Source organism: Vigna umbellata, chromosome 5, assembly GCF_029865625.1.
Source record: "Vigna umbellata cultivar VRB3 chromosome 5, Vumbellata_1.0, whole genome shotgun sequence".
Lineage (NCBI taxonomy): Eukaryota > Viridiplantae > Streptophyta > Magnoliopsida > Fabales > Fabaceae > Vigna > Vigna umbellata.
This window is the reverse complement of record NC_142169.1, coordinates 2,840,670-2,852,988: the sequence shown is the minus strand read 5'-3', so window position 1 is coordinate 2,852,988 and position 12,319 is coordinate 2,840,670. Positions and strand designations below refer to the sequence as shown.

The 12,319-nt window shown below is 41.2% G+C and overlaps 1 protein-coding gene across 1 annotated transcript; it reads left to right on the top strand.

The window, feature by feature from the left end:
* The first annotated feature begins 1,368 nt into the window (after positions 1-1,368).
* Positions 1,369-11,552, top strand: LOC148197522 (uncharacterized). Its single transcript, XM_088114917.1, has 4 exons — positions 1,369-1,542; positions 1,657-1,738; positions 2,255-4,657; positions 11,338-11,552. Exons 1-4 carry the CDS (start codon positions 1,369-1,371, stop codon positions 11,550-11,552), a joined length of 2,874 nt encoding a protein of 957 aa, XP_087971043.1.
* The last annotated feature ends 767 nt before the right edge of the window (positions 11,553-12,319 follow it).

Sequence of the window (12,319 nt, the reverse complement as noted above, 5' to 3'; positions counted from 1 at the left end):
CTTGAGGGATGGAGTAGTGGATAGCAGTGTTAGTTATCACACCTGGATTCTGGAGAGAGTGAAAGTAGTCAAGTTGCCTTTCAAGCCAATCAAGGATCAATCAGCTAGTGAAGGACCATCTCAAGCCCCAGAAAGTGAAGAGGTGCAACAATTGAAGGCTGAGATGGAGAAATTGAGGGTGAGAAATGCTAGGTTGGAGAATGAATTACAAAGGGCGCGTAATGATCTTGTGGATATGAAAAATGATAATGAAGAAAAGTCGCGGGCTTATGAAAACCTTGTCAAAAGCCAGAAGGCTGAAAGGGATTACACATTTCGAGTGAAACAGGATCTGGCAGCTGCGAGTAAGGAATTATCCATGAGGATAAATGAGAAGAAGGTGGCTTTAGAAGAGGGAAAGGAATGGAAGCACCTCTACGAAGAAGCCAAAAGAGATAAACGAGAAGCCCTAAAGAGATTAAGAGAAGCGCAGATTCAGATAGAAAAAGCGGGGCATGAGATGAAAGAGATGGCCATGTCGTTTGAGGCGGATATGAATAGGGAGCGTTGGAAGCTAACAGAAGCAGAGGAAGAGCATCGAACTCTGATAAAACAAATGGAGGAATATATCGAGGAACAGGAGGAGCGATGGAGGTCGATAGATTTTGAAGAAAGGCATCAGGCCTTGATAAAGCGAATGGAAGAGCACATCGCCGAGCAAGAAATGGCTGTAAAGCACTGGAAGGAAAGATTCTCTCAGTTGGCTGCTTTGGCAAACGGGGCAATTGAAGACATCCCCAGGATGGTGTCGAATGCTGAAGCAAGCACTCATTTTTGTAACTCACCAGCGGAAATAGAATTGTTTATTAATCATTGTAAATGGTTGGTGGGAGAGATGAAATCTTTCATTGCCCGGGCGCGGGATTGATGTACATCGGAATTATATGTTTTGTTCCTTAGACTATGTAATGGATCAAATTTCCTTTAAATGAAAGATAAGGGATGTTTGTTTGGTATCGGCTTGTGTTAATTTTCCATCAGTATTGTCATCGTTATCCTGTGATTTCCACTTATCACTAGCATGCATCATGTTTTCTTTTGTTTTGCATTTTTCATCCTTATCTAATTTAATTTAATAAAAAAAAATAAATAATAATAATCAGCAGTACAAGTGAGAAAACAACGGCAAATTTTCCACGACATCCGTACAGGACCAGAGCTAACTCAAAGGTCATGGAGAATTGGGAGCAGTCACACGAATCTATTAAGGCCGATGTCAACCAGTTGAAGGATCAGATGGCCCAGATTTTGGCGGCTCTCGAAGCCCTGAAGACTACGGGAGGGGGGACGCCTGCGCAAGTCGAAGGAAGTGCTCAATATTACCCTCCGATGTTCAATGCTGGGAGCCAATCTGTTTCGTTCCCAATGTATGGATTACCCCCAGGTTATACCCCACCTGTGGGAGAATACACAGAAGGGGAGCAGACTTCATTCTCTTTTCCTACCACTGCCAACGTACCGCCAATCTGTACTCAGGGGCCTGTTGTAATGTCTGCACCTATGGTAAATGAAGGGATGCATGCAAGCATGACCGATGGAATACGAGTAACCCCGGTGCCACCTGTGATTACCGGAGAGGGCTTTTCTACAGGGGCTGCACCACATACCTCGTTTCAGGGGGTAATTAGTAATGTTGATGGGGCGAAAGATAAACTGGAGAGCCTAGAGGCAAGATTGAGGGTTGTGGAGGGGTACGAAAGTTATGGATTTGGGGATGTTTCTAGATTGAGCTTGGTTCCTGGCGTCAAAATTCCACATAAGTTCAAGGCGCCAGATTTTGAGAAGTATAAGGGAAATACATGCCCAAAGAGCCATCTAACCATGTTTTGCAGAAAGATGGCTGCATATGCTTATGATGAGCAGCTGCTCATCCATGTTTTTCAAGATAGTTTGGCTGGAGTGGCGTTAAATTGGTATACCCATTTGGAGCCGGCTCGAATTCGTTGTTGGGCGGACTTGGCTGATGCTTTTGTGAAGCAGTATATATACAATACACATGTTGCGCCAGATCGTTTACAGCTGCAAAACATGTCGAAGAAAGACAACGAAACTTTTAAGGAGTATGCTCAGCGGTGGAGGGAATTGGCTGCACAAGTTGAGCCGCCTTTGTATGATAAAGAAATGGTGGCAATGTTTGTAAATACGCTCCAACCACCATTTTATGAACATATGGTGGGAAATGTATCTTCAAATTTTGCCGATATCATCGTGATAGGCGAGCGAATAGAGATCGGGTTGAAAAATGGGAAGATTGCATATGGCTCGTCGGCGGGTGCAAACTCCAAAAAACCCAATTTCAACTCAGGGAAAAGAAAGGAGGGAGATGTGCATGCAACATCTGCAACCCCCGTGTGGAGAGGTCAAGCTCCCACCCATAACTATCGACCATACTGGGGTCAACATCCACATGCAGCTAACGCGTCATTTGGTCATCAAATTAGGCCTCAACAACAACCAGGGTACTATCAACCACAATACATTCCGATGAATAATTGGAGGGGTGGGGCAAATGTAGGTTCCAATATGAATGTGGGTCCAAATGCTTATCCAAGAAGGAACCAGGAAAGAAATTATGTTAATTTTACTCCAATTCCTACAACTTATACGGAATTATTGCCTCAGCTTATCAAACAAGGTCTAGTTGTCGTTTGTCCCCTGAAGCCTTTGCAGCCTCCGTACCCAAGAGGTTATGATGCAGATGCAAAGTGTAGTTATCATGGAGGAGCCGTTGGTCATTCCACTGAGAGGTGTCTGGCTTTCAAGCATAAAGTGCAGACTCTAATTGATTCTGGGTGGTTAAAGTTCCAAGAGGATAAGCCTAGTGTCGAGTCCAATCCTTTATCTGGGCATGGAAGTGCTTCGACGAATGCTGTCGAAGTGAAAGAACATGAGCTGGTGAGAAATGTGAAAGAAATCAGGAGCTCCAGGAGGTTTATTTTGGAGGCGTTGCTGAAAGTAGGTATCTTGAAGGGTGATTATGATGAGAGTATGGCATGCGCGCTCCACCCAGATGCTGAGCACTCTATTGAGGAGTGTATTAAGTTTGAAGAAATTCTGCAAGACCTGCTAGATCGTGGTCTGATGCAGGTATGTTACAAGAATGAGGAGGGAGAGGTATTTGCACAAACTGGTGATGAATCCGGCATGATTGTACCAGAACCATTGGTGATTCGTTTCACTAAGACTACCTCTATTCCACCAACTCAAGGAAGGTCGCCTGTGGTTATCCATGTACCAGCCCCTTTTCCTTACAAGAACGAAAAAGCCGTCCCATGGAGATATGGGACGTATGCGTCAGGCGAAACGCAAAGCGTTGACCCTGTCGTCAAAAACATATCAGGGATAGGGGGAATGACTAGGAGTGGTCGAATTTTCACGTCACCTGAGTTGGCACGAGAAAAGGTTAATGATAATGAAGCAACGATGGCCTCGAAGGCAAAAGAATTCTTAAAGGGGAAAGGTGCACAGACAGAGGAGATCCCCGACAAGGAAGAGAGGAGAGAAGTTTCTGAAGAGGAGGCTTGTGAATTTTTAAAATTCATACAACAAAGTGAATATAAGGTGGTGGAACAGTTAAATCGTATGCCTGCTCGTATATCCTTGTTAGACTTGCTCATGCATTCGGCATCACACAGAAAGTTGCTAATGAAGATACTCAGTGAGGCTCATGTGGAGCAAGGTATTTCATTGAATAAATTCGAGGGTATTGTTGGCAATATTGTTGCTAATAATTATCTCACCTTTACGGATGAAGAGATACCTGCTGAAGGAAGAGGGCATAACAAGGCTCTTCACGTCTCTGTGAAATGCCTGGATCATGTTATAGCGCGTGTTTTAGTGGACAATGGGTCCTCCTTGAATGTTATGCCGAAAGCAACCTTGGAAAAGCTACCTTGCGAAGGAATGCATATGAGGCCGAGTTCAATGATTGTGAGGGCGTTCGATGGCAGTAAAAGAGAAGTGATGGGAGAGGTGGATTTACCAATGCAAGTTGGCCCTTGTGTATTTCAAATAACATTCCAGGTTATGGAAATCCTGCCAGCTTACAGTTGTTTGTTGGGACGCCCATGGATTCATTCGGCGGGAGTTGTGCCTTCTACACTACACCAGAAGTTGAAGTATGTGATAGGAGATAAGCTGGTGATAGTATCAGGAGAAGAGGATCTTCTGGTGAGTGGACCATCATCCACGCGCTACATCGAGGCGGCTGAAGAAGCTCTCGAGACAGCCTTCCAATCGTTGGAAATTGTGGGAAATGCTTGTGTGGAACCGTTTCCAGTAAATCCTCGCCTATCATGTGCTTCTATTATGATGGCCAAGATTATGCTAAGAGAGGGCTATATATATGGGGAAGGTTTAGGCAAATATCGGCAGGGGCGAGCATTCCCTCTAGAAATCGTTGAAAACAAGAACAGATATGGCTTGGGGTATAAACCTACCAAGGAAGACAGGAAAAGGATGATTGAAGAAAGAAAAGAGCGCAGTCTGGCCCGTGCAGAAAGACGAGGGCCCAGAGAGAGCAAAATTCACATTGTTGGCATCAAGGAAAGCTTCCGCAGTGCTGGGTGGATCAACACTGGCCAGATAGCAGCCGTGGAGGATGAAGAAAGGCCTCAAAGTTCGAGCTTTGTGTGGGCTTGCTCCCCTGATACTCAACTCAACAATTGGGAAACACTGGATTTACCTGTGATGCTTAATGTGAACAAAATGTAATAGTTTTAATTAAGCTTATAGTTTCGATTGGGGCTTTAGAACTGAAGTTTTGTGGATTGATTCTTTTTACTTTTCACTCAGCGTGATAATAAAGTTGCATTTCATCATCATTTGGCATTTTTCTTTGTTTACCTCATTTATTTATACTTTTTCATAAATTTAAATGATGCAGATGTGACAATGATTGTTTTGAAAATAATGATATCAATGTTCCTAATTTTGAGCACCCTATCAATAATACGGAAGATGATTTCGAAGATGATGTGGAACCCTCTCCAGAATTATTGAGATTAGTGGAACAAGAGTCTAAGGAGATAAAACCCCATCAGGAGGAGATTGAAATACTCAACTTGGGGGAGAATGATGAGATAAAGGAAGTGAAAATCGGTACTAGTATGAAAACAGAAGTGAGGGAAAGATTGCGTGCCCTATTGAAGGAGTTTAAAGATGTGTTCGCATGGTCTTACAATGACATGCCGGGTCTGGATACCGATATTGTGCAGCATAAGCTCCCACTCAAGCCAGAATGCCCTCCAGTCAAGCAAAAACTAAGAAGAATGAAGCCGGAAATGTCACTAAAAATTAAAGAAGAGGTCCAAAAGCAATTTGACGCAGGATTTTTGGCCGTGGCAAGATACCCACAATGGGTAGCGAATGTGGTACCAGTGCCTAAGAAGGATGGGAAAGTTCGGATGTGTGTTGACTATCGTGATTTGAATCGTGCAAGTCCGAAGGATAATTTCCCGTTACCACACATTGATACTCTGGTTGATAATACGGCCAAATTTTCGTTATTTTCATTCATGGATGGATTCTCGGGATATAATCAAATTAAAATGGCACCGGAAGATATGGAAAAAACGACCTTTATCACGTTATGGGGAACATTCTGTTATAAGGTGATGTCTTTCGGACTCAAGAATGCTGGGGCAACATACCAAAGGGCAATGGTGACACTCTTTCATGATATGATGCATAAGGAAATTGAAGTTTATGTGGATGACATGATTGCAAAGTCGGAATCAGAAGAGGACCATATTTTCAATCTAAGGAAATTATTTGAGAGACTGAGAAAGTACAAACTCAGATTAAATCCTGCCAAATGCACGTTTGGAGTAAAGTCTGGAAAATTGTTGGGCTTCATTGTTAGTCAAAGAGGGATAGAAGTTGATCCGGACAAAGTAAAGGCGATAACGGAAATGCCTGCGCCCAGAACAGAAAAGGAGGTTCGAGGTTTTTTGGGAAGATTGAATTACATTGCTAGGTTCATCTCCCAATTAACTGATACTTGTGAACCAATGTTCAAGTTACTACGGAAAAACCAGGCCGTAGTCTGGAATGAAGATTGTCAAGTTGCTTTTGAAAAAGTCAAACAATACCTGCAAGACCCTCCTGTATTGCGTCCACCTATGCCAGGAAGGCCGCTCATTTTGTATTTGACCGTATTGGATAATTCCATGGGTTGTGTATTGGGTCAGCATGATGAAGACGGGAAAAGAGAGCATGCCATATATTACTTGAGCAAGAGATTCACAGATTGCGAACGACGATATTCGTCGTTAGAGCGAACTTGTTGTGCACTGGCGTGGGCTGCTCATCGTTTAAGGCAATACATGTTGAGTCATTCTACTTGGTTGATATCTAAAATGGATCCTATCAAGTATATTTTCGAAAAGCCTGCTCTCACTGGAAGGATAGCTCGATGGCAGATGCTATTGTCAGAGTACGACATTGTATATGTTACTCAGAAATCTATCAAGGGTAGCGCTTTAGCGGAATATTTAGCCCATCAACCCATTAATGATTATCAGCCAATGCAACCTGAATTTCCTGATTAAGATATCATGGCTTTATTTGCTGAGAATAAAGAGGACAAAGATGAAAAAGCCTGGACGATGTTATTCGATGGGGCCTCGAATGTAATGGGGCATGGAATAGGGGCAGTGCTTATCTCTCCTAAGAATCAATACATTCCAATGACGGCAAGGTTGTGTTTTAATTGCACGAATAATATCGCAGAATATGAAGCCTGTGCCATGGGAATTCGAGCAGCTATAGAGTCTAAAGCAAAAATTCTGGATGTCTATGGAGATTCAGCTTTGGTCATCCATCAATTGAAGGGAGAATGGGAGACTAGGGATACTAAATTAATTCCATACCAAGCTTACATCAGGGGATTAATTGAGTATTTCGATTCCATCACGTTTAATCATATACCACGAGAAGATAATCAATTAGCAGACGCATTGGCTACCTTGTCATCGATGTTTGAAGTTGATCAAGATGCAGAATTGCCAATGATTGAAATGAAGAGTCATGCAAAGCCAGCGTATTGTCATTTCATCGAAGAGGAGGTAGATGGTAAACCTTGGTACTTTGATATCAAACATTATCTTAAGACTCGCGAATATCCAGAGAAGGCATCCGAAAATGATAAAAGGGCGTTAAGGAGGTTGGTTGGCAGCTTCATTTTGAGTGGGGATATTTTATATAAGAGGAATCATGACATGGTTCTCCTTAGATGCGTAGATGCAAAAGAAGCCGAGCTGATACTAAAAGAAGTACACGAGGGTACATTTGGCACGCACATGAATGGGCACTCAATGGCCAGGAAGATACTGAGAGCGGGGTATTTTTGGTTGACTATGGAAAATGATTGTTGTACACATGTGAGGAAGTGTGAGAAATGCCAGGTATACGCAAGTAATATCAATGTTCCACCCACGACCTTGAACGTGTTGTCTGCACCATGGCCCTTTTCGATGTGGGGAATAGATGTCATCGGAGCTATAGAGCCAAAGGCGTCAAATGGACACCGCTTCATATTAGTTGCAATCGATTACTTCACAAAATGGGTTGAGGCCGCTTCTTATGCTAATGTGACTAGAAAGGTAGTGACCAAGTTCATAAAAAGGGAGTTGATTTGCAGATATGGGATCCCTAACAGGATCATCACTGATAATGCCACTAACTTGAATAACCAGATGATGACAGAATTATGTGAGGAGTTCAAAATTCATCATCTTAATTCTTCTCCTTATCGTCCAAAGATGAATGGGGCAGTAGAGGCTGCTAACAAAAATATCAAGAAGATTGTGCAGAAAATGGTGGTCACGTATAAGGATTGGCATGAAATGCTTCCTTTTGCTTTACATGGTTATCGCACTTCGGTACGAACATCGACTGGGGCAACGCCTTTTTCACTTGTATATGGAATGGAGGCAGTACTTCCGTTTGAAGTGGAAATTCCGTCCTTACGAGTTTTAATGGAAACCCAATTAGAAGAGGCGGAGTGGGTTCAAGCTCGTTTCGACCAGCTCAATCTCATTGATGAAAAGAGACTAACAGCAGTATGCCATGGACAATTGTATCAAAGAAGAATGAAGAAGGCATTTGACAAAAAGGTACATCCAAGAGAATTTCATGAAGGTGAGCTGGTGTTGAAGAAGATCCTACCTATACAAAAGGATCATAGAGGCAAATGGACTCCAAATTATGAAGGGCCATTTGTAGTGAAGAAAGCATTTTCTGGTGGGGCACTAATTCTCACAAGAATGGACGGAGAGGAGTTACCATTACCAGTTAATTCTGATGCAGTAAAAAAGTTTTACGCATGATGATTCCGTGATAGTGGTTGCTATTAAAGGGATGTTGATATTGTCTTTAACGCTTATTGTACTCTGTGTTTTATTCCCTAAATAAATTTCACATGAGTTCATTCATATTTTGGTTGTTTGCATTCCATCTGAAATATTGCATGTCACGCTGAGCTGTTAAGTAGTAAAGGGGAAATGAAAACGAAAATAAGTAAACGCGTGTTGATAAAAGCATCACAGGTATATCAGGTTGGCGAGCTCGGTCCTGGAGGATGTCGAAAAAAAAAAAAAAAAAAGAAGAAAAAAGGGGGTTACATGTTGAGTTTGTTGTTAATAAAGTTGTCAAAGACATAGTATTTTCGAAAAGAGGGTTTTGAAAAAATACCGTTGGTGAGCCCTTTCCTGATTCAAGGTTTTGGGTGTAACCGGTGTTCTTTTCTTGATAAAGCATCTGCATTCACATTACTTGAATCCTAATTTTTTCGTTTCCCATAAGACGAAAGATTTCGCCATATGCCTAATATTGGGGCAGTTTTCATCATGTTACATATCACCGATAATCTGTTGATTAGGGAGATATAAAAAAAAAAATGAAAAATGAAGTTGATGTGTGCACTACATAGTTTCGTTTCAGGTTTAAATTCAAGAGAAAGTCAGACAAACAAGATTCGGAATGACGTGCGGCCATTTTTCGTTATCCAATCGTCAAAAGTAGTTCATCCAATTGCACCCCTTTTGAGCCAAAATTCATAATTGTTTTCATCACCCTAGACAAGAATCATTAGCATGTCGACGTCAATTTGAAAGGGTACATCACAAGCATCCAAAGTTGAGAAAAAATGAATGAAAGGGGAAATATCATAAAAGACCACAACAGGGGCAACGAAAAGAATGATCCAAAGGGAAAGAAAGAAAAAACAACAACAAATATGCTTGAAGTTCAAATCCCTAAGGACAATTGACTGGGCACCTTGCAAATGATTCTTGTTTAAAGACTTTAACCATCAAACACTTATTTGGGCCTTTGTTATCCTTTCTTTCAAAACCCTTCGACCTTTAACCACGGTACAAGCCCATAAAAGTCCACGCTGACTGAAGACTGTTGGTCCTAATCTTTCTCACGAATTTAACTTGGAAACAAAATGATGTGGTGAACGACACAATTCAGTGTTATTTTCAAAAAAAAAAAAAAAAAAAAAAAAAAAAAAAAAAACGTCTCCCTGTCAATCGAAGATCATCCAATTTGGGGGAATCCTTCATACCCAAATCTTTTCACTTTTCCATTGTGCAAAATTGGGGCAGTATGGGAGCACAACATGTTAATAGCACTTTTCCCCAAAGGAGGGACACACATACGTTAATCATTATTCATTTGTTTTTCATAGCCATTCTTCCACATTCTACAGGGTTCAAATTAATTTGGATTGCAAAAAGCGATAAAAAGAATTTTAACTCAGGGTTACACTTTCTTCCTGCTCATCAAAGGGTTCTATACCTATCAACGTTGTTTTTAGGAATGCGTTTTGAACGTACATTGTGTTTGATGACAATATTAACAATGGATTCCAAGCATGGAATTTTCAAAAAAAAAAAAAAAAAAAAATGATGAAAAGCGAGAGTAAAAGAAAAGACCAAAATGAAGGTCTCATGTGTCCATGCATCCATGCATCATCATGACATAACATCATCTTAGAGGAAGCGAGGAAAATTGTTTGCAAAATCTTCATGTTTTACTCGGCATTTATCAACTTTTCAAAGTTACAAATCAAGGTTTTAATTTTCTGTTATCGACCCTCTGCATGGCAATGGTCAGATTTAAATTTCTGTTCTGTGAGTTTGGCCCTCTGCGAGGCAATGGTCAAATCCAGGTTTTAATTTTCTGTTATCGACCCTCTGCATGGCAATGGTCGGATTTAAATTTCTGTTCTGTGAGTTTGGCCCTCTGCGAGGCAATGGTCAAATCCAGGTTTTAATTTTCTGTTATCGACCCTCTGCATGGCAATGGTCGGATTTAAATTTCTGTTCTGTGAGTTTGGCCCTCTGCGAGGCAATGGTCAAATCCAGGTTTTAATTTTCTGTTATCGACCCTCTGCATGGCAATGGTCGGATTTAAATTTCTGTTCTGTGAGTTTGGCCCTCTGCGAGGCAATGGTCAAATCCAGGTTTTAATTTTCTGTTATCGACCCTCTGCATGGCAATGGTCAGATTTAAATTTCTGTTCTGTGAGTTTGGCCCTCTGCGAGGCAATGGTCAAATCCAGGTTTTAATTTTCTGTTATCGACCCTCTGCATGGCAATGGTCAGATTTAAATTTCTGTTATGTGAGTTTGGCCCTCTGCGAGGCAATGGTCAAATCCAGGTTTTAATTTTCTGGTATCGGCCCTCTGCATGACAATGGTCGGATTTAAATTTTTGTTCTGTGAGTTTGGCCCTCTGCGAGGCAATGGTCAAACCCAGGTTTTAGTTTTTGTTACTGATACTTTACTTGACATTGGTCGTTTGGCATCGTGACTTGAATCATTTGGTTCGTTTTGTTTTCATGATTGAAACCCAGACAAAATTAGTGTTTTTATCTTTACTTAGCTTTACTTAAATAATACGAAAAGATTAAATTTTCATATTATTTAGTAATATCTAAGTAAAGAGGGGCAGCTGTCAACACTCAATTTTGTCCGGGTTGTAAAAAATTCTATTGGTTATTTATTTTATTTTACCTTTTTGTTTTATTCTATTTTTATGCTTTTAATTCAATTTCTATTTTATTTCTTATTTTCAATTTGTTTTAATAGATTTAATTAATCAAAATAATTAAAAATAATTAATTAATTAAAAAAATTGAAAAATAATATTAAAAATAATTGAAAAAGAAAATAAAATTAAGATAAAAAAAAAAAAAAAATAGAAAACGTGGAAAAGGGGATATGGGGGACGTGTCTGAAGGGGGGAGACAAGGTTGTTAGAAAGGATTTTTCTAAGATTCTTTTTGGAAGGGAAAAAGGGGGAGACCAGGTGGTTGGGGGATATTTTTCCAAGAAGGCAGGAGGATTTCGGAGAGAAGAAAAGGAGGTTGTGGCACATATCTGTTCTTCATCTTGGAGAATCCATCGCTGAGGAGTTTTTCACCATTTTCGCATCTGCAAAGAGAGACAGAAGGCAGCCGGAGAAGAGTACTCAGTGGAAGCACGATATTGATCAAAGCACGTAGATCTTTGAGAGGTAAGTAATGCTGCTTAGAGAGTTATTTGGCTGCCTTTACACATATCTCTGTTGAATCTGCTGTTTGCATATTTGTCTGCATACACTGTATGTTCACTGTTGCATCGCCTTACTCTTCACTCATCAAACACCTCACGAAGAGCCTATCATCTTTATCCCCTCATGGTACTGACTCCTCCCTGCTTATCACCCCCATCCACATCCATCATACACCTCCTGACCACGGTCTACCACCTTCATCCCTCTCCTCTTCATTTCCATCTCCAACACCTTATACCACGGCCTGACCTCAAACTCCTTGACCTCCCTCACCCTTAACCATCCCCACCTCACTGCCTAACCTCTACCGTATTCCTATCATCATCTCGCCAACCCATTTTTACGTATGATCTTCCTAGAGTTAGCAGAGATCTCACACAGAACACTACGTAATGAAACCAATGGTACCTGTCCTCTATTCATCCCTCACTTGCGCCAAATGAAACGAACCATTTAAAGTTAGATGCAAATACCTTAGTGGGTGTTTCAATTTCTTGAGTTTTAGAAAAATACAAGGGGTAATTTCCATCAAATCTCTTCCGTAAGCCATAAGCCATTTTCTCCTCATTCGAAAGTTGCAAGGACCCCATTTAACCTCACCGGCAGCGGCTGGTCTCGGTAGAATCAGAAAGAGTTCATCTAGGGAGTGCGTTTTCGTCATTCACGAGAGGGGAAAGAGAGGGTTGAACGCCGCAACCGGCGGTAGCTCCGGTGGAC